General features: G+C 38.5%; 1 protein-coding gene across 13 annotated transcripts in view; it reads left to right on the top strand.

The window, feature by feature from the left end:
* Window positions 1-4090: 4090 nt before the first annotated feature.
* Window positions 4091-27206, top strand: part of PACRGL (parkin coregulated like) — a 54334-nt gene continuing 31218 nt past the window's right edge. For 2 of the 13 annotated variants that reach the window (XR_008625104.2, XM_034959540.4), the window contains exons 1-9: window positions 4092-4480; window positions 5451-5577; window positions 5834-5914; window positions 8131-8198; window positions 8325-8479; window positions 11472-11539; window positions 13358-13448; window positions 16461-16595; window positions 17105-17212. Coding sequence is in view for 4 of the 13 variants with exons in the window: in XM_034959540.4 (XP_034815431.2) it covers window positions 5531-5577; window positions 5834-5914; window positions 8131-8198; window positions 8325-8479; window positions 11472-11539; window positions 13358-13448; window positions 16461-16595; window positions 17105-17212 (753 nt within the window). In the remaining 9 variants the exon portion in view is untranslated. Of the gene's footprint in view, window positions 4481-5450; window positions 5578-5833; window positions 5915-6343; window positions 6433-8130; window positions 8199-8324; window positions 8480-11471; window positions 11540-13357; window positions 13449-16460; window positions 16596-17104; window positions 17213-27206 lie in introns of those variants that run through there. The other 11 variants (XR_004671315.3, XM_055111239.3, XM_055111240.3 and 8 more) reach the window with 10 other exon arrangements.

Consider the following 27206-nt stretch of genomic DNA (forward strand, 5'->3'; position numbering starts at 1 on the left):
CTCAATGAGAACCTGGAATGAAAAACACATGAGCAATCTACAAGAATGAAGGATAAATGACTGAGGACCAGAAAGACCAAAGTACGTATATCCTAGCAGATGACAACAGAGGACCAGATGCCACACTCCTCCAAGCCTCATCCTCTCAACACAATTCCAAGGAGAGAAAGGGTAAAGACATTTGTAAAAAGAAATTGAATACTACTATGAACCATAAAGGAAGTTGTTAATTGCACTGACTCTGTAGTCTGAGGTTCATACCCAATTCATGACCTTTACATTTGGATTGATTCTCCAACATCTAATAGTTTGTTGTACAAACAGTATGTACTCTCTAGCTATTTGACACATTTATTGACTTCATTCTATGTTTGCCCAACTGTCAGTGGCCATAGCTTTCTGTACTGTCCAATACAGTAGCCACTAGCCATCTGTGGTTATTGAATATTTGAAATGTGGCTAGTATGGATTTAAATGTGCTATACATGTAAAATACACACCAACTTTTGAAGACTTAGCACAAATAACAAGAATGTAAAATGTCACATTAATAGTGTTTATATTTATTGCAAGTTGAAGTGATAATATTTTGGACATATTGGGTTAATAAAAATATACCACTAAAATTACTTTCACATGATTCTTTCCACTTTTAAAAAATATGCCTACTAGGCAATTTAAAATTGTATTATGTGACTTGCATCACTTTTCTATTGGACAATGCTACCTTATATGCTCACTCATGTTGATTTCATTTGCTTTCACCTGAGGAGCCATTATCACTGCTTAATTTGTTCCATGTGCAAGCGGACACTCAATGACTTTATAATGATGATGTCTAACGTTTCCTGACAAAGTGTGCTTTGTCAAATTGTACAAATTTCTTGTATCACATTTCTCAATGATAGGACTTGGGAATAATCATTGGGAATGATTGCTTTGTCTGTAATTTGTACAAAAAGGCAGAGATTTTCTTTACAAGAATTAAGACAATATTTTCTTAAAAATGCTTGGTGACTTAAATGTAAGTAAATAAATAATGAATAATTTTTTCACAAGTCAATGAGAACCAGCACAATGAGAAAAAAAATCATCCTGAGTGGTTTACTTTGGTTAGATGTATTACCTAACTCATAATGTTACATAATATGGAGTAACAAAAATAGAACAATTTGAAGAAATTTTATTTATAAAGGTACAGGGTACCACACAGACAGTGCAGTAACCTAGAGATAGTAGCCTCTGAGATTTTGTGCCTAGAACTGAAGTTTGCCATTTAGAAAGTTTTTTAGTCTATTTGGGCTGCTATAGTGAAATACCGTACATTGGGTAGCTTATAAACAACAGAAATTGATTTCTCATGGTTCTGGAGGCTGGAAAGTCCACATCGAAGTATCAACAGATTCAGTGTCTGGTAAGGGACTACTTTCTGGTTCACAGATGAAATTGTTTCACTGTGTCCTCACATAGTGGAAGGAGTGAGTGTTCTCTCTCAGGCCTCTATTATTAGGGCACTAATTCCATTTACGAGTGTTCCAACCCTATGACTTCATCACCACCCAAAAGCCCCACCTCCAAATACCATCACCTTGGGAGTTAAAATTTCAATCTATGAATTTTGGAGGAACAGAAACAATCAGACTATAGCAGAAAGATGTGATCTTCACTTATGGGTATGACCAGCTTTAGGGAACCCCCTAAGGATAGGAGCAGGAGAATGAATACTCTGACTTCACTCTCCTCTAATTCTCTAATCTCCTATTAGTGTTCTTCAGTAGCCAAACCCATTCAGAAACCAGAGGGCACTGGAGCCTGGGTGATATAGTTTATGCTGATCAGCATCCCAGAGCAAATAACAGGACAAAGGGAAGAGTGTACCTATATTAGAGCAAACAGAAAATATATGGCATATTCTGTCTTTTCAGAATCATTTACTATATTGCTAGGCAAATAGGTCACCTTTTTTCCCTCATCCCATTCTCTCTTAAATAGAAAATTAAACCTTAAAACCTGAATAGAAGACAAAAGTCCACAATCAGTGCTCTGTTTCTCACATATTGTGAGCTTTCCTTAGAAGGTATTACTCCTATCGCCCAACTCAGCGTCTACATATGCTGATGGCTCAAAAATCTATAGCTATGCCCAGTTCTCTTTCCTGCCCTCTAGATGAGCAGATCCAACAGCATGCTAGTTAGCTCCCCCTGGATGCCTCACAGGCTTGTCAAACTAGTGTATTCAAGAAAGCACCCACCACTTATTGCATAATATCCTGATAGAGTTGCAATGCCAAGGAGCATGTTTTCTGTTCATTTTCTAAAATGATGACAGAAAGTTTAGAAGAGGCTGTTTTAATTGTGATTAGGAGAAGCTTATACTAATTGTCGTTATTATAAAGATCTGAAAAATCCGTATCATCGTCCATGGTTCATACACCAACAGATAGCATGAGACTTTTGCCACTTACGATGTCCTCCACGTTAGTCTTAATTTGCTTTCACCTGAATAATTGCACTAGCTAATACTTATTGAGTACTTCCTATGTGTCAGGTATTCAATTGTCCTCTTAAATTTAAGTCTCGCAATAACCCAATAATGAAGAGGAAATTGAGGCTTGTAGGAGTTGTCATCCACAAGGACTCATAGCTGATAAGGGGTGGAGGTGAGTTTTAGATAGCTTAACTCCAGAACACATATGCTTGTCATTCCTCTGCGATACTGAATACAAATCATTCTTATAGTCCAGGGAGGAGGGGTTAAAAGGTCACGAACTAGGAGCTCTACTGAGTCTGACACTGGAGATGCTAGAAGTAAGGAAAATATAATAAGTCTTGAGGAAGCTGGAGATGAGAGATTATAAAGTAAAAGTAGCTGAAGATACAGGATATAAGATTTTTTTTTAAAAAAAATTCTTTTTCTTTTCAAAAACGTTAGTTAAGCATGCATTGCGCTAGGCATTGGGGATAGAAAAGCAATAAAGACAATTTCAGTCTAGTGAGAAAGATAGGTAAATACATTATAATAAATTTTAAAACTTAGATTTGTATGCAAGGTTCACAGAACATTAGAGAAATTAGACATAGACAGAATTTATTAATTCATTTTATTCATTCAGAAGACATTAGTTGAATACCCACTGCATTATGCTTGAAGCTGGAGAAATAAAAAGGGCAAAGTTAAAATCCTTATCCTGAGGAAACTCACAATCTAATGAAGATGCTTCTGGGGTGCTGGTCAAGTAGCAAGGATGGAGCTACAGGAGCACAGAAGGATTACACAGCCTCGAGTGCTCAGACAATGCCAATTTAGTGTTACCTAAGCAAAAAGTTAGGGCTTTGGGTTGGCAACAGTAGAGGATGCTAAAGAGGAGTGCAGTGGACAGGTCCAAAGGGCTTGGACTTAACTATGACAACCCAAATTGTTGCTGGTGGAATGCAATACAAGGGAATATGCATTTTCCTGCAGCATCAGTTTTGTTATGATGTGGAGCATAAAATCGTGCTTTTCACTATTAAATATTTTTACTATTAAAAATAATGTAGAGCACAAAATCGTGCTTTTTACTATTTAAATGCGGATATACTGTGAAGAATGCAATAGCATATGAGATTCATAAAATACGACAGGAAACGAATTTCCACAGCTAGGCTTATGATTTAGCCAGATAGAACAGGAAACTACAAGAAAATCCCACAGCTGGGCATGCAGATGGCTTCGGCTCTCACCCCTGAAGACTCGGGGGGAGGAGTTCACAGTCTTCAGTTCTCCGAGTATTGAGGGTAAGATAGCTGAGGAACAATGAGTATTAAGTGTGCGAGAAAAGCGTTTAGGAGTTAAGCGCATGGACTGAAGAGAGGCTAGGGCGCAGGCGACTGGGAACCCGTCATCGTCCCTCTGCTCTCCGGACCCGTCATCGTCCCTCTGCTCTCCGGACCTCTTATTCGAAAAACATCCTCCACCAGGTGCCCCTTTGTCGCCAGAGACAGCGTCCGCAGTTCGTGAGCTGCCCCCTGAACTCCTGGCGCCTGGTTGCCTGGGCAACCCTCTTCCGGGGCGCCTCCGCGACCTCTTACCATTGGTTTAGACGACGCAGCGTGCGTCTGACGCCATTGCGCGGCGCGACCAGGTTCAGGGGCGGGCCGCGCGGAGCCTCATTTCCCCAAACGCAGGCGCTCGGTGGCGGTAGCCGCGGTTGTTGGCCGACCGAGTGCCGGGCATAAGCCCCCCGCGGTGGGGGGCAGCTGGTGTGCGGATCGCGGCGGGAGAGAGGCGCGGTAGGAACGGGTCCACGGAGCCGTGAACCGCGGGTACGGGTGTCCTGTCCGCGCTCTCTGCCAAGCCGGCTTGCTTCCTGATCTGTTGCTAGGGCCGCTGGACCCCGTTGCTAAGGACCCTTGAGATCGTGAGCGCTTGGAGTGTACCCCTCCTTTCCTGGGGTAGAGGGTCAGTCGAGAGTAGCCTTCATTAACCTTAATTGAAACTGGTAAACTCCTCCCTCGGCCCCTTTAAAAAATCTCTGTTTTTTCTTTATTTTTTTTCTGCGTCTTCCTCTTTTGCTGACTTTGATAGCATCTTGGCCCTGGACTGGTCTTTAAGTATCTAGAAGTGAGTGTGGGAGGGGTGGCTGGGAAGGTGGAAAATAGATTCTAAGACCCCTAAGCAGATTCTGCGACCCTAATACTGGCCCTTTGAATTTACTTTATGGTAAAAAAGGGACTGGGATAAGTGACTATTGGGCTCTGGGTCTTTTAGAATTTGACAGAGCTTTACAAATGGAACATGGTTTCTTTAGTGGGGCTCTTACTTACACGTTTGGAACTTTCTAGACCTGGATTAGAAAGCAGGGCTCTGCTGACTGAGAATTGTTTTAGTTCAGTGGTCTTAAGGCTGAGTACGGGAGAAAGTACATACAGGGAAAGAAATAGGCTATATCAGCTGCCCAAACAATGATAGAAAGTACACTTTCCTACCATTGACACAGACACCCGCAGTCCCTTGTAGATAGATGACCTGTAGCAACCAAGGAAGCTTTAAGGGGAATGTGTGGGCTTCATAGGGTGGTTTGTTTGCTTTCTGATATTGTGACATAGTTTAGGTGTTCGAAGTTAAGTGGATTTATGGATTCTAATATCTATAATTACAATGTTTATCTTGTTTTGCAAAAGAATGAGCGGTGACCTTGATAATATTTGTAACACAAAATAGTTCTTACAGGTTCGCTTCTCCCCATCACTGCTCCTTTACACCATCCTCTACATGTTATTTAATGAAAAACCACTTGAAAGGGTTACCAAGGATAAGATTTTTAAAGCTTTCTTTCACAAACAACTCATGCTCCAGGCTTGTCAGTGGCATGCTTCCAGGTGGATATTATTTTAAAAAATTGACTACATTTCCCGTCGTCCCTTGGTGTCCGTGGAGAATTGGCTCCAGGACTCCCTCCCTCCCCCCAGTCTCTTTCAGATACCCAAATCCACCCATGCCAAAGTCCTCCAGTCTGCTCTCCGTATCCGTGGTTGGGTCAAATCTATAGATGCGGAACCCGCATATACGGAGAGCCAACTGTAATTTGTCCTTAAGGTAAAGGATAAAAATTTTAAGTGAAAAAGCAATTGTTTTGGAAAGAAATTCTCTAATACAGGATTTTGAAAGGGGATGTAGACGTGTTTGCATTACTGTATGTTTAATGCTGAAAATTATATATTGTACATAAAAGTTGTCCTGTATACTCATAAACTGTAGAAGCTCGATTTTCTACCATGTTTAAAACTTTTTCAAATGAGTTTTGGTGACTTTTTGAACTCATTCAAAATATAATGCAACACCTCACCATTAGTTTGTTACAGGAACAACTTTTTGACCTGAAGGAAGATAGAAATTTAGCCATAAAATTCCATCCAAAACTTCCACTGAATTGGTAGGTAGTATTGAAAAATGTGCATCATAATTTGATATGGCTGCCTATGCCCTTGTTATGTTTGTGGGTACGCGTCTTTGCTGTGCATCGCTTTTATCTGTTGCAGCTGTTAACAATTGATGATCAAGAGAAATTGGACTTCAGCTGGTCTTCAAATTGATGTAGCCCAAGATGTTAAGCCAGATTTTTTAAAAACGACAAAACATGTGGTCTCACTATTAGTAATAGTAATACTGAAGAACACTTTGTACCATTGTAAAGAAAATTATAATAGCTAAGACTCATGTGGCCCTTACTGTATGCCTCCCATTATGGAAATGTTGTTTTACATATATTCTTACTAGTCTTCATCAACACTTAAAGTAGTTCCTGTAATTATGCCCAATTATAGAGTTGAGGAAACTGATGCATTTTTTTTTTTTTCAATAGAAACTTGTGTTGTTCCCCTCCAGGAGCTTCTCAAAACAGAAGTCAGGCACAATATTAAATACTTGTTGAATGATCACAGAAGTACAATAGTAGGTTAACATATTTAAAGCTTCTCTCAGCTTATTTTAGACTATTATCTGACAACTTTAATGAGATTTTAATTACCGTAGTATTAGAAAATGCCCTGGGAATGGAGGTGAAGTGTGATACTGGGAAGTAAGTCATCTGCTGGTAGTGGGATGAGATAAATGAGATCAATGTATTAAATCAAGGAAATTGAAATTATTCAGTGTGCAGAAGCAAGCTTACATTTAGTTTATCTTTACATGGTATCAGACTTTAAGCTGGTACATCATGTTTGAGATATCTGGCTAAATTTTATAACATGGAGCTTTGTCCTCCTTTTGAGGATTTCTAACTTGTTAAGTGAATTAAAAGCATTTCTTGTGAGGAATCATTTTAAAAAGTATCAGTGTTTATCCTGAAGAAGAAAAAATGAAGGAGTTAAGAGTTAATGCCATCAAATATTTGAAAAGGTGTCATTTGGAGGTGGAAGAGGACTTTATCTGTGTTGTCCTAAGGGAAGATCTTACACTATACTTGAGAGGCAGTCATTATTAAAGGCATTAAAATGAGACGTGTGCTAATAGAATAACTAGATTGTCGTGGAAGTGAGGGAACAGAGTAATCAAGTAGAAATAAGGACACAGGATAGAAATCAATGCCATAGAAATACACATTTGAGAAACCAAGATGAGGAAAGGCTTCATGGAAGTTGGGAATGAAGCTTGGCTTAAAAATACCAGTAGGCACTTGGGTATATGAGTGTGTGTGTGTGTGTGTGTGTGTATTGCTAGAGATACAATTGTAGAAATTGATTGGATTAGCTAGAAACCTTGGGGTATGAACTAGAGTCCTCCATTAGCAGAAAAAAAGGAACTGTGTAAGGGAAAAGTGAACCAATATTCCCTGGGTGAGTAACTTGAGAGATAATTTCATTTGCACCTCCAGAAAACCTTGACAGGCTTTTATTTCCCTCTTTAAACAGGTCAGGAAGTCGAGGTTTAGGGAGGTTAAATAATCTGCCTAAATTCATAAATTTCATAATTGGTAGAACTGAGATGCAGACCCATATTTGAGCCCAAAGCTCTTTCTTTCTCATCACGTGTAGCATTGAGTGTAGGAAATGAAGGAAAAGGAGACAATGGTGATTCTAAGTTTTTCAGTCTGAGGACCAGAAAACTGGTGGTACCCTGGGTTAACAAGGGGTTCATAATAACTTCAGTGTGACAACCTCGGTTTTAGTTATATTCAGTTTAAGGAGCTTGTGATACATTGGGTAGGAGAGTTCATTATGTCACTGGAAAAGTAGAGCTTGATGTGCACATGTTAACATTTGGAGCTTTGGAAATACAGAGGCCAGAGAAGATGGAGAAGATGATAGGGAATGTACCAACCACTCCTTTCAGAAATCTAGTCTTTGTTTTCTAATGTGGTCAGAGGATTGGAAGTGAGTTTCTAACAGTTTATTTTGACAATTTGAATGGAAAAAAAGTTGACTTTTGTACATCATTTCTTGGAGATGATTATTTTGCTGTTATTGATACTATTGAAGTTGACATAATTTCATGTTTTCTCATTAGTCTTTTCCAGTATTTTGCTCCATATCAACTTTTTTGTGTGTCTTTTACTGTATTGTATACTCTGTTCTGGTTTTGTCTTTTTATTGATAACAAATGCCCCTCCAAACAAATTTTGAAATCAACTTTTTTTTTTTAAAACTGCAGGAGTGAAAGGGAAGCAATGCAGAAATCAGAGGGCTCTGGAGGTACACAGTTGAAAAACAGAGCAACAGGTACAGAGCTTTGGTTTTTAAGTGAAGAGGTCAAGTTTGTTAATGGCACTTTCTGTGCTACAGATGGATGCAGGGTGAACTTTATTGCTTGTACCTAGTTTCTATTGATGTTCTGTTTTTTTCCAGGTAACTATGATCAAAGGACATCATCAAGCACACAGATAAAACACAGGAATGCAGTTCAGGGAAGCAAATCCTCATTGTCAACCAGTTCTCCAGAGTCTGCGAGAAAACTTCATCCTAGACCAAGTGATAAACTGAACCCTAAAACAATTAATCCGGTAGGTCCAAAACTATTCCTAACTCAGTAGATTTTTAAAAGGCATTTCGCATAGTATTGAACAATGCTGGATGCTGTCTTGAGTTTTGTCCCTTTGCTAGTTTTGAGCTAATAATGAGAGAAGGGCATGTGGTTATTATGATGAAGAACTGAGATAATCAGTCACATGTGGGAGTGAGTATGGGGGTAAGGAGACATAGACATTAACCTGTTTGGGATATCGCATTGTAGTGCATAGAAAATTGCACTTTAGCTTTAGATTTTATTTGCAGTGTTGTTTTACTTCCCCATATCAATGAATAAACTGTATTCAGTTGCCACAGAATGCTTTTCGTGCTTCTATAGTTGCATAAAGGTCTCTGACCTTTCCTCTGTGTTCTGTAAATTAGTTCTACCAGAAATCCTAGTTGTAGTACTAACCTCTTTTGCCCTCTCCTAACAATTTAATGAGATTTAATAAACATGGGATTTATGCAGTAAAAATATTCAGAAGTGAACACACCTGTGCAACAACACCAGGTGTTATTTGCCCCATGCCCAACTTTGGTAGGGTGAGATGTTAGTGATTTCAGCCTTCGAAGGGGATTGTGAGGGTGGCTGAAGCTCCTGACTGACTGTGGTGGTAGGTAGGGGTATGGCAGTTACTTAAGGAAGCAAAGGTATAGTGAGCTCTCCAAGACAGAAGGAGTGTCCGACTGGATAAAAGCAAAGTGACAAGTAGTTTGAGCGGCTATGTTCCTTTGCTTTTTTCTGTAATCTACAGTGTCAAGGAAATTGAATACCTGAAGAAGGCCCTAATAATCTTGTTGCTCTCACTTCCTTTGCTTATGTTTAGTTGAGGGAGTTTACGGTGACGCTTCAATTTTCTTCCTCTCTTTAAAGAAGTACTTTTTGAATTAATAATATTTAGTGACCTTAGTCCTAAGTTTTAGTAAAAATCGAGGAAAGTTTTGGGAAATAGTTAAATAATTTGGCCCGAGAAAAGCATGTGTAAAAGCTACCAATATAAAACAAATGAGTTGGAAGTCAGAATAATGTTCACCTTTGGGGCGAAAGGTGGGCAGGGATTTGGGAGAGGCAGTGGAGGCATCTAGTGTGCTGGAAACTTTCAGATTTTTCAACTCTGTTGATAAACAGGTGTGTTCATTTTTTGTGAATTCACTATTGTGATTTATGCACATTAATATTTTAAATATTTGAATTAAAAAATTTTTTGAAATGCTCATTCAGTGTAGTATGGTATATAACATTAATGCAGAGTTGAAATATGGTCTGAAATTGTTAAAAATTGAATGGGATAACATTTTTCACTTTAGACTGGGTAAAATTTGGTTAAAATCGATAAAAGTAATCTATTCATAAAAAAAATTCTGATTTTGTGGAACATGGAAGATGAAACCATGATTATCTCTAGAATAAAACTGAAAGGCAAAGAAAGGAATTGTTTAGCATTTCAATCAGAAATTTAGTCTTTGTGGGTATATTGAAATTTTAGGGATTATTTTCATGACCTGTAAGGGCCAAAAAGAAAGATCATTTGCTTGTAGATGGTAGAAGTCAAATATGTTGATAGTATAGTACTAATTTGTCTTAATTTTTTCTCCAATATGTGTAGCACTTTTTCAAACAACTTTCTTATCGGATATGCTTGTTACTTGAAAATAATTTTTAAAACTTGTATTTCTTTTATAGCAGAAATTATAACTAGATGAGTGAAACATTCGTCTTGTGAATTGTTACACATAACATGGATTGAATTTTGGAAATGAATCTTTTTTTTTTTTGAGACGGAATCTCGCTCCGTCGCCAGGCTGGAGTGCAGTGGCACAATCTTGGTTCACTGCAAACTCCGCCTCCTGCGTTCAAGCCATTCTCCTGCCTCAGCCTCCCGAGTAGCTGGGACTACAGGCACCCGCCACCATCCTGGCTAGTTTTTTGTATTTTTAGTAGAGATGGGGTTTCACCATGTTAGCCAGGATGGTCTCGATCTCCTGACCTTGTGATCCACCCGCCTCAGCCTCCCAAAGTGCTGGGATTACAGGCTTGAGCCACTGCGCCTGGCCAGATATGAATCTTTTATTGTAATTTAATTTGAACGAATTTTCTCCTATGTGCTTTTACTCAAAACTCATGCTTTTCCAGAGGAAAAAAGAGCTGATTCTAAACTTTTTAAGCACATTTTAAAACTACCACTGTGTGTGACCTAAAAAAAATTATCTAGTTATATCTTTAAAACAGGTCAATTTATATTTTGTAATTTAGACAACTATTTTTCATTTGATTATATATTAAAAGTACCATGTGATAAAATATTTACTTTTTGTTCCTAAATCCTCTTTAAGTCTCTTATCAATTATATTGAAATTATTTATGCTGTAATTGTTTAACTGTTGTGATTGACCATCCCTTAAGTCATCTTTAAGAGTAGGTATAAAATCAAGCTATTCATATATAGCAAAACTGAAAGGTTATGAAGTTATATATCTAAGAAAATACATCCAGGCATATATTTGTGAGAATCTTCCCCATCTTCAATTCTCTCCCTCCTGCCCAGCGCAATCCTTTGTTTTTTATAGAAGCCTAAAGCCAGTTTGGAGAAATGTGACTACCTACGCCATCTGTATTTGGCTGAAGCACAAAGTAGGAGATGTGCAGGTGGCAAAAAACAAATATACTTTTTCTGTACTTAACACCCCTTCTCCATAGAGTCCTCACCTTGAAAGGTCACAGTGGGGAAGAAGGTAGAAAGAACTATCATTCCATATGTGGTTTCAGCCGCGTTCAAGCATCCTGAATCGTTAGGGGAAAAAAGAGATGTACCAAGTGTGGTCGTGGTATTCTAGTAGAGAGAGGATTGACAGTTTTTCTCAACTGTGTTGCTGAGTAGAAACGGTGCGCTTCGATACCAGCTTGGCGGTTTGAAAAGCAAAATGGCTGTGTGCTTCTGACCTCAGAAGTATAGGTGATAGTAATATTTTCATTTTTTATTTTAGTTTGGTGAACAGTCACGAGCGCCTTCTGCATTTGCAGCTATTTACTCTAAAGGAGGTATTCCTTGCAGGTAAAATCAATATGATTTATAACTGACCAAATTATTCAAAATCATTGAGTAAAATGAATACAATATTTAGTTTAAATGTATTGTAAGTTTTATTTACTAGTGAGGTTGAAATAAAGATGACTTTATTCACACTTTCTTTTGGACTGGTATAGATTCCTGGATGTTGTTGAAGAAAACCATTCTAGTTCCAAAATACAGTTATTGGGATCTATGGATAAACCATCAGTTTAAGAACTTTACTTGAACCCTTTTTCTAAAATAATCAATTTAAGCATTTGCAGGCTTGGGCAAGTTGCAAATTAAAAAATCCTATCTTGTTGGTAAAATGAAAGTTGTCAATTTAATGAAATTGTTTATATTTCATAATAAATACATATGGCTGTTTTTGCTTCATTTTGGATATAATTCTTGCCACCTTTCTAGACAGATGTCAGAACTTTAAAAAAAAAATACTACGGATAATGTATCATTTTACAATTTATTTCTATAAAGCATTTATTTCTTCAGAGTTCATCCAGTTTTAGCCTGTTGTAGATGATAGAAAATTTTATTTTGATTATGGAAATAATCACAACATTTATTTATTTTTGTTCCAAAATTCAAGAAATCTAGTTTTTAATGGTATTTTCGGATTTGGAGTGAAAAATAAGCTCAAGAAATACTCTTCAGTTTATTGTTATTTCATATTTACATTCTGAATTGAAACCCTATTTAAAGGTTCTTAATTCTCTACTCCCCACCCCTCCAAAACTTATTGTTGCAAAAATGTAAAAACAATATTAGAGAGATGTCTTACTCTTATGAAAATAAGCCCAAAGGAGTCAAGAAGTCGAGAACATTACAAAGGAGTTCAAAGAAGCATTTAGGTTGATGGATTAAGTTCACTGTCATGATTGTGATGATAGTTCCTTGAGTGTATTCGTACATAAAAACATACCAAATTGTATACTGTAAATACATGCAGTTTATTGCGTGTTAGTTATTCCTCAGTAAAGGCTGTAATCTCAGCACTTTGGGAGGCCAAGGCGGGTGGATCACCTGAGGTCAGGAGTTCGAGACCAGCCTGACCAACATGGAGGAACCCCATCTCTACTTAAAAAAAAAAAAAAAAAAAAATACAAAATTAGCCGGGTGTGGCGGTGCATGCCTGTAATCCCAGCTACTGGGGAGGCTTAGGCAGGAGAATTGCTTGAACCTGGGAGGCGGAGGTTGCGGTGAGCCAAGATCGCGCCATTACACTTGAGCCTGGGCAACAAGAGTGAAACTCCGTCTCAAAAAAAAGCAGTTAAAAGAAGCAGAAATCCTAATTCAGGGGCCACCACTTTGTAACCCTAAATGGGCCATTTTACCTTCCTGGCCTCAGTTTTCTTCTCTTTAACAGAGATGAAACTTGGTTTAGCCTTCAGGTTATTAGTGTTAGGGTTACATGATCTATATCTGAAAAACAATGTTCCTTGTGCAACATTTTTAATAATTACTACGTTTTGTTTGCATTTTTTCATTTCTGTAGATTACCTATTGTGTCATATCACTGAAAGATACCACCTGGCATATCTGTGTTAAGATTCACAGACAGCAACATGCTTAAGCACCAAAACTGTAACCGTAACACATGTGGGTCACTTTTGCTGTAAGACTAGGAATGTGTAGGATTATTGACATTACTTTGTAAAATGTCCTTGTACTATCTTATATAAAGTTATGGTATTCCTACATGTTACAAAATAAATCTGATATGGTTATACTGTATGTTAGATTATCCCTGCTTAATAGAGAATTATATTTTTCTTGTTGCATTCACTAACTTTTATATTTTAGATTGGTACATGGTTCAGTAAAACACAGATTACAGTGGGAATGTCCTCCTGAAAGTCTTTCATTTGATCCACTTCTTATTACTTTAGCTGAGGTAAATATGCCATCTCTTGAATATTTATCAGAAAATAAACATTAAAAATTGCATTAAATGCTACTTTGTAGCTTGTCAGTAAATTTCATTCTATGCCTTTGAAAAACGAAGCACACAATAGGCATTGAAACACCACACACCCTTAGGAATGAATTATGATTCTTATATAGTTATTTGAAATTGATTAATCAGCTTTATAAACATGGAATTAGTCTGCATAGGGATTTGTAGATAACTAGATGAAATATTTGTACTTACTTCAAAAAAATATGTGGACTCATAATGAGGAGAGATTTTTTGGTACTAGTGAAATAAGGAAAACATCAGGGATTAAACTGAAAACTGTCAGATAGTGGTAAGTGGTTCTATGTACAACCAATCGTGTTGACGTGATGTGTTTCTTAGGGAATTGATACTACCTACCTAAATGTTCTTCTGGTGAATACTCCAGCTCTTTGCTTGTACATTTCCAGTACAATATCATGGAGGTGGTTTTATAGACTATTTAAAAAAAAACTTTTGATAGCTTCCTTTATATAATTTAACATTTGTGTCAGGAAAAATGTTGGTGGAGTCTTAGCTTCAAGTGAATCATTGCTATCTTCTGTGAATTTTATTCTTAGAGTTAGAAGTAGGGAAATGAATTAACCAGTTGTCTTGTATTTAAACTTTTAATTACTTTTTAAAAGTTAAGGATCGTTTTGTTGTCATTAGTAAGAAACAAATGATTAGAGTTTGGGTGATATTAGTAATAAAACACCTGAGTTCTTTCACTGATAGTTTTACTTAGATTAGTTACTACTGTGTAACTTACTCTATAAACATGGCAGTGCCTTTTTAGGTTAATATCATTTGCCTTTCCTATAAAACCAGTGGGGAGGACCAAGTGGGAGCAGAACTGAAAAATGTAATTTTGCCAATTGAGATTCCTTAATTAAAATGAAACATCAAAATCTCTGGTTCCTCATTTAATTCTCCAAATATGTTTACTCTCTTAAGAGTAAAATAACCAGTTACTAGCAAAAACTGTAAGTTTTTGTTTTTCTTAATTTATTGCTGAGTATTACAAGCAGTGTATTTTTATAGGTAGCCTATTTTGAAATTCAGTTTTGAGGTTGGCATTAAAGGTTAGGCTGGGTGCTGTGGCTCATGCTTGTAATCCCAGCACTTTAGGAGGCCAAGGCAGGAGGATCACTTGAGCCCAGGAGTTTGAGACCAGCTTGACCTACATAGGGAGACCCTGTCTCTACAAAAAAGAAAAAAAAAAAATCACATTAGCCAGGCACAGTAGAGTGAGATGCTATCTCAAACACACACACACACAAAATTAGTTATGTTTCCTTATTTTTTAAACCTTAAGCCTTTTAAACCAGGTAGCAAACCATGTTTTTTTTTTAGACTAATCAAAACTGGTGATAGCTTTGAAAGTGTAGTGAAGCTAATCATATTGTACAGGGAGTGCTTTAATTTGGGATATCCTTAAAGGGACTCTAACTTCTGCTTAAAGTCAGCCTTTTATATACCTGTTGTCCAAATGTCAATGCTTTTCTTTCTGTATTGAGTAGATTTTTATCTTTCTCCTGGCCTCATTTACTAACAGATAAGTAGTGACAGAAGAACCACTGCTGAAATCCACTTCAGCATTTAATCTGAGAGTTTTTATCTCGAAAATGAACAGGATACAGGACACTGCTATTTGATCCAAAATGACGCCCATGTGCTTGGCAGGATGGTTTTCAAAAGCATGACAGCTTCAAGGAAAGGAAATGTTTGATTACTATTTGGAAGCAGATATTTAGGTCTGAAGGACAAATTATTTGAAAATTGGTTTTTCTAAGCATGATTTTGCAGCTGATTATATTTCTTCATAGATAATTAGTCAAACTAAAGGGGTTTACTGTTGATTTTGGTTTGCTTTATCATTTCGAAAAAAGTCAGATGGCCCTTTTGACTCACTATGATTGGTTAAATCATAAAAGAGTACTAGCTAATTGTTTCTAATGCATTTAGGGTGAAAGGCATAGTGAGATATGATCTACAGTTTTTAAAAATATTTTCATACTGCATTTCAGTATTACAAATGACATTTAAAATCTTAACATGCCTTTAAAATGCATATAGTATGATACTTGCTTTCTAAATACGTTAATATAAAATACTTAAATATGAAGGAAATTTATTTTAGAAACTTATTAAGTCATAAAATCACTAAATGTAGGGGATCTTATAGCCATGCATTCATAAAGGAGTGGTTATAAACATAGACTAATTTGCTCTGCTTTCAGAAAGTGAGTGTACATAACAAAATCTTTTTATTATCCTAGCGAGTTTCCCTTCTTTTTGTCTGTAGTTTCATTTACCTTTCCTTTTCCTCCTTCCATTTCCTGCTTTTTCCTTCCTTCCTATTTTATTTTCTCTTTCTTCTTATATTTTTTCTTGCCTCCCCTGTTTTCCATTTCTTTTCTTTTCCTTTTTCTTATTTTTTTTTTTCTTCTCCCTTCCTTCCCTTCTGTGAGTAGAGATTACTCCTGTCTCATGTACAGTTGGCCCTTCCCATCCATGGGTTCCACATCTAGGGTTTTAACTAGCTGCAGATCGAAACTATTAAAAAAAAATACAATGCAAAAATAAAAAATACAAATAATACAATATAAAAATTATTGATGAAGCATTTCCATTGTAATAGGCATTGTAAGTAATCTAGAGATTATTTAAAGTATATGGGAGTATGTGCACATACTATGCTCTTTTATATGAAGAACTTTAGTATCCACGGGTTTTGGTATCCATTGGAGGGGGGGCCCTGGAACCAGTCTCCCTTGGGATACCAAGGGACCCTTTGTCCCACAGTTTCTCAATGTAATTGAAATTGTAACTACTGAAATTATAATCATGATTAGGAAAACAATAATGAAATTTTTGATTTTTGTTTAAGCAAGTAAAGACTCAATTTTTCTGTTATTAGCATAATGAAATGGGTAGTAAATCATGTTTCCTCTTGGTCTTTGTCAGGGTCTGAGAGAGACTAAGCATCCATACACTTTTGTGTCAAAGGAGGGTTTTAGAGAATTACTTTTGGTCAAAGGTGCTCCTGAAAAAGCTATTCCTTTGCTACCTAGACTGATTCCTGTGCTAAAGGCAGCTCTGGTATGTCATTTATTTCATTGTACTTTATATTTGAAAACATGGTAGAAAAGAAAGCTGTAATATATTTAGAATATTGTATGCCTTTTTCCCTCCAAATTATATGCAAATTAGTCCTTTATCTGTGATTCTGACACATTTGCAGAATTAGGCAACTGTTACTCAGGGCCAGATAACTACATACTTGAAGACATCTTTAGAGGATGTACTAAAGGTAAAAAGGGACATTTTAAGTAATTAGAGGAAGTAATGAACCTCAAATCAGTCTTTCTGTATGCTACATATATTTTAGTTAATGCTTCAGTCAGATGGAAAATTTGTTTTTTGCTTCTAGATGTCCTGTGTTGAAGGTTATTTTTAAAATTCTAGGTTTTGTTGACTATCTTCTGATTGTAGATGTTTAATCTTATCCTTTTCTCTACTTGCTTGCCCTTTTTTCTAACCTATCTTTTCTTTCCTTTTCTCCTCTCTTCCCTGATGCCCATACATCCCCCAACTAACCAACCTTACAGGTCCATTCGGATGATGAAGTGTTTGAAAGAGGATTGAATGCTCTAGTTCAGCTAAGTGTCGTTGTTGGTCCTTGTCTAAACGACCATCTGAAGCATCTGCTTACAAGCGTAAGTACTGCAAAGATTAGATAATGATTGACTGTATGTATCATGCACCATCCATATCTCTTCATGATTTAACAATGTCAAATCTTCAACCCAAAACCTTAAAAATCTCCCTCTACACACTGCTTTGAATGTGTCCCAGAGATTCTGGTATGTTGTGTCTTTGTTCTCGTTGGTTTCAAAGAACATCTTTATTTCTGCCTTCATTTCGTTATGTACCCAGTAGTCATTCAGGAGCAGGTTGTTCAGTTTCCATGTAGCTGAGCGGTTTTGAGTGAGTTTCTTAATCCTAAGTTCTAGTTTGCACTGTGGTCTGAGAGACAAGTTTGTTATGATTTCTGTTCTTTTACATTTGCTGAGGAGAGCTTTACTTCCAACTATGTGGTCAATTTTGGGATAGGTGTGGTGTGGTGCTGAAAAAAAATGTATATTCTGTTGATTTGGGGTGGAGAGTTGTGTAGATGTCTATTAGGTCTGCTTGGTGCAGAGGTGAGTTCAATTCCTGGGTATCCTTGTTAACTTTCTGTCTCGTTGATCTGTCTAATGTTGACAGTGGGGTGTTAAAGTCTCCCATTATTATTGTGTGGGAGTCTAAATCTCTTTGTAGGTCACTCAGGGCTTGCTTTATGAATCTGGGTGCTCCTGTATTGGGTGCATATATATTTAGGATAGTTAGCTCTTCTTGTTGAATTGATCCCTTTACCATTATGTAATGGCCTTCTTTGTCTCTTTTGATCTTTGTTGGTTTAAAGTCTGTTTTATCCAAGACTAGAACTGCAACCCCTGCCTTTTTTTGTTTTCCATTTGCTTGGTAGATCTTCCTCCATCCTTTTATTTTGAGCCTATGTGTGTCTCTGCATGTGAGATGGATTTCCTGAATACAGCACACTGATGGGTCTTGACTCTTCATCCAATATGCCAGTCTGCGTCTTTTAATTGGAGCATTTTAGTCCATTTACATTTAAAGTTAATATTATGATGTGTGAATTTGATCCCGTCATTATGATGTTAGCTGGTTATTTTGCTCGTTAGTTGATGCAGTTTCTTCCTAGCCTCAGTGGTCTTTACAATTTGGCATGATTTTGCAGTGGCTGGTACAGGTTGTTCCTTTCCATGTTTAGTGCTTCCTTCAGGAGCTCTTTTAGGGCAGGCCTGGTGGAAATGCAAATCAAAACCACAATGAGATACCATCTCAGACCAATTAGAATGGCAGTCATTAAAAAGTCAGGAAACAACAGGTGCTGGAGAGGATGTGGAGAAATAGGAACACTTTTACACTGTTGGTGGAACTGTAAACTAGTTCAACCATTGTGGAAGTCAGTGTGGCGATTCCTCAGGGATCTAGAAGTAGAAATACCATTTGACCCAGCCATCCCATTACTGGGTATATACCCAAAGGACTATAAATCATGCTGCTATAAAGACACATGCACACGTATGTTTATCGTGGCACTACTCACAATAGCAAAGACTTGGAGCCAACCCAAATGTCCAACAATGATAGACTGGATTAAGAAAATGTGGCACATATACACCATGGAATACTATGTAGCCATAAAAAATGATGAGTTCATTCCTTTGTAGGGACATGGATGAAACTGGAAATCATCATTCTCAGTAAACTATCACAAGGACAAAAAACCAAACACCGCATGTTCTCACTCATAGGTGGGAATTGAACAATGAGAACACATGGACACAGGAAGGGTAACATCACTCTCTGGGGACTGTTGTGGGGTGGGGGTAGTGGGGAGGGATAGCATTAGGAGATATACCTAATGCTAAATGACGAGTTAATGGGTGCAGCACACCAGCATGGCACATGTATACATATGTAACTAACCTGCACATTGTGCACATGTACCCTAAAACTTACAGTATAATAATAATAAAATAAAATAAAAAAACCTTAAAAATCTCATCATCCTTAGCAAAAAATATACAGATCGTTCATAAAACATTTTACTAATGGACAGTATTACTATTTTTTTTAAATGGAAAGCACCTACATGAGCAGAGTTCAGGGTTATAATAAAAAGTAAACCACCCGGGCGTGGTGGCTCACACCTGTAATCCTAACACTTTGGAGGCTGAGGTGGGTGGATTGCCTGAGCTCAGGAGTTTGAGACCAGCCTGGGCAACATGGTGAAACCCCATCTCTACTAAAATACAAAATACTAGCCAAGGGTGGTGTCATACACCTGTAGTCCCAGCTTCAGGAGGCTGAGGCAGGAGAATTGCTTGAACCTGGGAGGTGGAGGTTGTAGTGTGACAAGATTGTGACAGTGCATTCCAGCCTGGGTAACAGAGCGAGTCTGCACTTCAAAAAAAAACCAAAACTCGAATGGATAAAAGCTAATGAACGGTAAGATGGTATTATGCTCATGTTGATTAACTATGAATGTAAGCAGTGCCCATACACTGTCTTGTGTAATTATATGTTACCAAACATGTTTAAGTATTTTTGTTTTTCATTGCGATGTTTTAGTGAATCTGTAAATTGCATTCAGGAAGAGACCTTTTCCTGATATGTATAACTTTAATCTTTAATATAAATATTTACTGGGACCCTGTGCAGCTCGTGAGGTTCCCAAGACCACTCTTAGGTTTGATGATTTGCCAGAAGGATCCATGGAACTCAGGAAAGCTGTTACTGGCTGTTATGGTTTCTTACAACACACAAAAAATAAAGATTTAAATCAGCAAAGGTAAGAGGCACATAGAGCAGGGTCCATGAGAGACCAGTCATGGAGTTTTCAGTTTTCTTCTAGTGAAGTTATTCATGCAGTGTTTTTTGTTTGTTTGTTTGTTTGTTTTAATTATACTTTAAGTTCTAGGGTACATGTGCACAACGTGCAGGTTTGTTACGTATGTATACGTGTGCCATCTTGGTGTGTTGAACCCAGTAACTCATCATTTACATTAGGTATATCTCCTAATGGTATCCCTCCCCCGACAGGCCCTGGTGTGTGATGTTCCCCTTCCTGTGTCCAAGTATTCTCATTGTTCAATTCCCACCTATGAGTGAGAACATGCCGTGTTTGGTTTTCTGTCCTTGAGCTAGTTTGCTGAGAATGATGGTTTCCAGCTTCATCCATGTCCCTACAAAGGACATGAACTCATCCTTTTTATGGCTGTATAGTGCCATATTTTCTTAATCCAGTATATGTGCCACATTTTCTTAATCCAGTCTATCATTGTTGGACATTTGGGTTGGTTCCAAGTCTTTGCTATTGTGAATAGTGCCGCAATAAACATACATGTGCATGTGTCTTTATAGCAACATGTTTTATAACCCTTTGGGTATATACCCAGTAATGGGATGGCTGGGTCAAATGGTATTTCTAGTTCTAGATCCTTGAGGAATCGCCACACTGTCTTCCACAATGGTTGAACTAGTTTACAGTCCCACCAACAGTGTAAGAGTGTTCCTATTCCTCCACATCCTCTCCAGCACCTGTTGTTTCCTGACTTTTTAATGATTGCCATTCTAACTGGTGTGAGATGGTATCTCATTGTGGTTTTGATTTGCATTTCTTAATGGCCAGTGATGATGAGCATTTTTTCATGTGTCTTTTGGCTGCATAAATGTCTTCTTTTGAGAAGTGTCTGTTCGTATCCTTCACCCACTTTTTGATGGGGTTGTTTGTTTTTTTCTTGTAAATTTGTTTGAGTTCTTTGTGGATTCTGGATATTAGCCCTTTGTCAGATGAGTAGATTGCAAAAATTTTTTCCCATTCTGTAGGTTGCCTGTTCACTCTGATGGTAGTTTCTTTTGCTGTGCAGAAGCTCTTTAGTTTAATTAGACACCAGTTGTCAATTTTGGCTTTTGTTGCCGTTGCTTTTTGTGTTTTAGACATGAAGTCCTTGCCCATGCCTATGTCCTGAATGGTATTGCCTAGGTTTTCTTCTAGGGTTTTTATGGTTTTAGGTCTAACATTTAAGTGTTTAATCCATCTTGAATTAATTTTTGTATAAGGTGTAAGGAAGGGATCCAGTTTCAGCTTTCTACATATGGCTAGCCAGTTTTCCCAGCACCATTTATTAAATAGGGAATCCTTTCCCCATTGCTTGTTTTTCTCAGGTTTGTCAAAGATCAGATGGTTGTAGATGTGTGGTATTATTTCTGAGGCCTCTGTTCTGTTCCATTGGTCAATATCTCTGTTTAGGTACCAGTACCATGCTGTTCTGGTTACTGTAGCCTTGTAGTATAGTTTGAAGTCAGGTAGTGTGATGCCTCCAGCTTTGTTCTTTTGGCTTAGGATTGTCTTGGCAACGTGGGCTCTTTTTTGTTTCCATATGAACTTTAAAGTAGTTCTTTTCCAATTCTGTGAAGAAAGTCATTGGTAGCTCGATGGGGATGGCATTGAATCTGTAAATTACCTTGGGCAGTATGGCCATTTTCACAATATTGATTCTTCCTATCCATGAGCATGGAATCTTCTTCCATTTGTTTGTGTCCTCTTTTATTTTGTTGAGCAGTGGTTTGTAGTTCTCCTTGAAGAGGTCCTTCACATCCCTTGTAAGTTGGATTCCTAGGTATTTTATTCTCTTTGAAGCAGTTGTGAATGGGAGTTCACTCATGATTTGGCTCTCTGTCTGTTATTGGTGTATAAGAATGCTTGTGATTTTTGCACATTGATTTTGTATCCTGAGACTTTGCTGAGTTGCTTATCAGCTTAAGGAGATTTTGGGCTGAGACGATGGGGTTTTCTAGATATACAATCATGTCATCTGCAAACAGGGACAATTTGACTTCCTCTTTTCATAATTGAATACCCTTTATTTCTTTCTCCTGCCTGATTGCCCTGGCCAGAACTTCCAACACTATGTTGAATAGGAGTGGTGAGAGAGGGCATCCCTGTCTTGTGCCAGTTTTCAAAGGGAATGCTTCCAGTTTCTACCCATTCAGTATGATATTGGTTGTGGGTGTGTCATAAATAGCTCTTATTATTTTGAGATATGTCCCATCAATACCTAATCTATTGAGAGTTTTTAGCATGAAGGGTTGCTGATTTTGACAAAGTCCTTTTCTGCATCTATCGAGATAATCGTGGTTTTTGTCTTTGGTTCTGTTTATATGCTGGATTATGTTTATTAATTTGCATATGTTGAACCAGCCTTGCATCCCAGGGATGAAGCTTATTCACTTGGTCATGGTGGATAAGCTTTTTGATGTGCTGCTGGATTCGGTTTGCCAGTAATTTATTGAGGATTTTTGCATTGATGTTCATCAGGGATATTAGTCTTAAATTCTTTTTTTTGTTGTGTCTCTGCCAGGTTTTGGTATCAGCATGATGCTGGCCTCATAAAATGAGTTAGGGAGGATTCACTCTTTTTCTATTGATTGGAATAGTTTCAGAAGAATGGTACCAGCTCCTCCTTGTACCTCTGGTGGAATTCAGCTGTGAATCCATCTGGTCCTGGACTTTTTTTGTTTGGTAAGCTATTAACTATTGCCTCAATTTCCAAGCCTGTTATTGGTCTATTCAGAGATTCAACTTCTTCCTGGTTTAGTCTTGGGAGGGTGTATGTGTCCAGGAATTCATCCATTTCTGCAAGATTTTCTAGTTTATTTGCATAGAGGTGTTTATAGTATTCTCTGATGGTAGTTTGTATTTCTGTGGGATTGGCGGTGATATCCCTTTTATCATTTTTTATTGCGTCTATTTGATTCTTCTCTCTTTACTTTATTAGTCTTGCTAGCAGTCTATCAATTTTGTTGATCTTTTCAAAAAAACCAGCTCCTGGATTTATTGATTTTTTGAAGGGTGTTTTGTGTCTCTGTCTCCTTCAGTTCTGCTCTGATCTTAGTTATTTCTTGACTTCTGCTAGCTTTTGAATGTGTTTGCTCTTGCTTCTCTAGTTCTTTTAATTGTGATGTTAGGGTGTTGATTTTAGATCTTTCCTGCTTTTGTCTTGTGGACTTTTAGTGCTATAAATTTCCCTCTACACACTGCTTTAAATATGTCTCAGAGATTGTGGTACATTGTGTCTTTGTTCTCATTGGTTTCAAAGAACATCTTTATTTCTGCCTTCATTTCGTTATGTATCCAGCAGTCATTCCGGAGCAGGTTGTTCAGTTTCCATGTGGTTGAGCGGTTTTGAGTGAGTTTCTTAATCCTGAGTTCTAGTTTGATTGCACTGTGGTCTGAGAGACAGTTTGTTATAATTTCTGTTCTTTTACATTTGCTGAGGAGTGCTTTACTTCCAACTATGTGGTCAATTTTGGAATAAGTGTGATGTGGTGCTGAGAAGAATGTATATTCTGTTGATTGAGGGTGGAGAGTTCTGTAGATGTCTATTAGGTCCACTTGGTGCAGAGCTGAGTTCAATTTCTGGATATCCTTGTTAACTTTCTGTCTTGTTGGTCTTTCTAATGTTGACAGTGGGGTGTTAAAGTCTCCCATTATTATTGTGTGGGAGTCTAAATCTCTTTGTAGGTCACTCAGGACTTGCTTTATGAATCTGGGTGCTCCTGTATTGGGTGCATATATATTTAGGATAGTTAGCTCTTCTTGTTGAATTGATCCCTTTACCATTATGTAATGGCCTTCTTTGTCTCTTTTGATCTTTGTTGGTTTAAAGTCTTTTATCAGAGACTAGGATTGCAACTTCTGCCTTTTTTTTGTTTTCCATTTGCTTGGTAGATCTTCCTCCATCCCTTTATTTTGAGCCTATGTGTGTCTCTGCACATGAGATGGGTCTCCTGAATACAGCACACTGATGGGTCTCGACTCTTTATCCAATCTGCCAGTCTGTGTCTTTTAATTGGAGCATTTAGCCCATTTATATTTAAGGTTAGTATTGTTTTGTGTGAATCTGATCCTGTCATTATGATGTTAGCTGATTATTTTGCTCATTAGTTGATGCAGTTTCTGCCTAGCCTCGATGGTCTTTACAATTTGGCTTGTTTTTGCAGTGGCTGGTACAGGTTGTTCCTTTCCATGTTTAGTGTTTCCTTCAGGAGCTCTTGTAAGGCAGGCCTTGTGGTAACAAAATCAGCATTTGCTTGTCTGTAAAGGATTTTATTTGTCCTTCGCTTATGAAGCTTAGTTTGGCTGGATATGAAATTTTGGGTTGAAAATTCTTTTCTTTAAGAATGTTGAATATTGGCCCCACTCTCTTCTGGCTTGTAGAGTTTCTGCCAAGAGTTCTGCTGTTAGTCTGATGGGCTTCCCTTTGTGGGTAACCCAGCCTTTCCTTCTGGCTGCCCTTAACATTTTTTCCTTCATGTCAACCTTGGTGAATCTGACAATTATGTGTCTTGGAGTTGCTCTTCTCAAGGAGTATCTTGGTGGCATTCTCTGTATTTCCTGAATTTCAATGTTGGCCTGCCTTGCTAAGTTGGGAAAGTTCTCCTGGATAATATCCTGCAGAGTGTTTTCCAACTTGGTTCCATTCTCCCTGTCACTTTCAGGTACACCAATCAGACGTAGATTTGGTCTTTTCACATAGTTCCATATTTCTTGGAGGCTTTGTTCCTTTCTTTTTACTCTTTTTTCTCTAAACTTCACTTCTCGCTTCATTTCATTCATTTGATCTTCAATCACTGATACCCTTTCTTCCACTTGATTGAGTCGGCTACTGAAGCTTGTGCATTCGTCATGTAGTTCTCGTGCCATGGTGTTCAGCTCCATCAGGTCATTTAAGGTCCTCTCTACACTGGTTATTCTAGTTAGCCATTCATCTAATCTTTTTTCAAGGTTTTTAGCTTCTTTGCAATGGGTTCGAACTTCCTCCTTTTGCTCGCAAAAGTTTGATCGTCTGAAGCCTTCTTTTGTCACCTTGTCAAAGTCATTCTCCGTCCAGCTTAGTTCCGTTTCTGGCGAGGAGTTGTGTTCCTTTGGAGGGGGAGAGGCGCTTTGATTTTTAGAATTTTCAGGTTTTCTGCTCTGTTTTTTCCCCATCTTTGTGGTTTTATGTACTGTTGGTCTTTGATGATGGTGACGTACAAGTGAGGTTTTGGTGTGGATGTCCTTTCTGTTTGTTAGTTTTCCTTCTAACAGTTGGGACGCTCAGTTGCAGGTCTGTTGGAGTTTGCTGGAGGTCCACTCCAGACCCTGTTTGCCTGGGTATCAGCAGTGGAGGCTGCAGAACAGCGAATATTGCTGAACAGCAAATGTTGCTGCCTGATCGTTCCTCTGGAAGTTTCGTCTCAGAGGGGTACCCGGCCATGTGAGGTGTCAGTCTGCCCCTACTGGGGGGTGCCTCTCAGTTAGGCTACTCACAGGTCAGGGACCCACTTGAGGAGGCAGTCTGTCCGTTCTCAGATCTCAAACTCCGTGCTGGGAGAACCACTACTCTCTTCAAAGCTGTCAGACAGGGACATTTAAGTCTGCAGAGGTTTCTGCTGCCTTTTGTTTGGCTATGCCCTGCCCCCAGAGGTGGAGTCTACAGAGGCAGGCAGGCCTCCTTGAGCTGTGGTGGGCTCCACCCAGTTTGAGCTTCCCAGCTGCTTTGTTTACCTGCTGAAACCTCAGCAATGGCGGGCGCCCCTCTCCCAGCCTTGCTGCCGCCTTGCAGTTCTATCCCAGACTGCTGTGCTAGCAATGAGCGAGGCTCCATGGGCATGGGACCCTCTGAGCCAGGCACAGGATATAATCTCCTGGTGTGCCATTTGCTAAGACCATTGGAAAAGTGCAGTATTAAGTTGGGAGTGTCTCTATATTCCAGGTGCCATCTGTCACAGCTTTGCTTGGCTAGGAAAGGGAATTCCCTGATCCCTTGCGCTTCCCGGGTGAGGCGATGCCTCGCCCTGCTTCGGCTCACACTTGGTGCGCTATACCTGCTGTCCTGCACCCACTGTCCAACAAGCCCCAGTGAGATGAACCCGGTACCTCAGTTGGAAATGCAGAAATCACCTGTCTTTTGCGTCGCTCACGCTGGGAGCTGTAGACTGGAGCTCTTCCTATTCGGCCATCTTGGAACCGCCCCCCTCTTCATGCAGTGTTTACTTCTTCCAGCAACAATGTGTGGCAACGTGCATGGAGTATTGCCAACTAGAGAAGCTCATGTGAGCCTTAGTGTCCAGGGTTTTTATTGGTGTCTGTCATGCAGGCAAGACTGCCTGCCTGTGTGGTTGACATTAGTCTACACCCTCTCTAGAAATCGAGCTAATACCCTGTGAACCAAAGTTCCCATCATAAATCACATTGTATAGACTACCTGGTGTCACCCGAAACTCCCATGTTGATAAGGATACCCTATCCGGGAGGACATTCCAAGAGCTTAGAGGTTATCATTCAAGAGCTAGGGGCAAGGCCCAAACTTTAGGCAAGGGAAGTTCTATACCGCATACTGATAGAAAAATTAAAGAGTTAGATAGGACCTCCCTGTCTGCATTCTTCTGTATTTCACAGCTGAGGTATGATTTTGATAATGGTTCCACTGTTTTTTCTTGGATCCATCCATATGAGAGATCCTAGAACTGTATTTCTAACTTCCTATTCCACAACAAGGAACTACCTGTTCCAATACACCCTAGGAACTACCTGGTTAATGGTATAAGAAGTAGGTGCGATGGTGACTCTATCAGGATAGGTATGCTCATAGGTGGTAGATGAAATTCCATGAGGTTTTAGGTGAGGAGAAGACATAGTGAGAATAGACTTTCAAGCCTTGACATATGAAGAGTCTTATAACAGAAGAAAGAGAATCTTGGCAGATATTTGTAAGCTTCATGTCAGGGGGTGTGGCTGACCAACTACAGGAATTTCACACTACTATACAAAGTGACTCATTCAAATATTCAGTAGTTTAATAATAATCTCTTGCACTCTGCCCTCCTGTTTTGTGCCGGGTATGCCAAGCAGTGAGAATATAATCTGAGCAGAAACAGGCATGCTCTCAGTCCTTGTGGAGATTATTGGTTTTGATTTTGGGTTTTTTTTTTTTTTTTTTTTTTTTGCAGGTGGGTGGGGGATGTAGAAATAAGCAGCAAGGACATCTGCTGAGAAAATTGGGATGGAGTCAAAGGGATGTGATATGTAGAGAA

Source organism: Pan paniscus, chromosome 3 (assembly GCF_029289425.2).
Source record: "Pan paniscus chromosome 3, NHGRI_mPanPan1-v2.0_pri, whole genome shotgun sequence".
Classification (NCBI taxonomy): domain Eukaryota; kingdom Metazoa; phylum Chordata; class Mammalia; order Primates; family Hominidae; genus Pan; species Pan paniscus.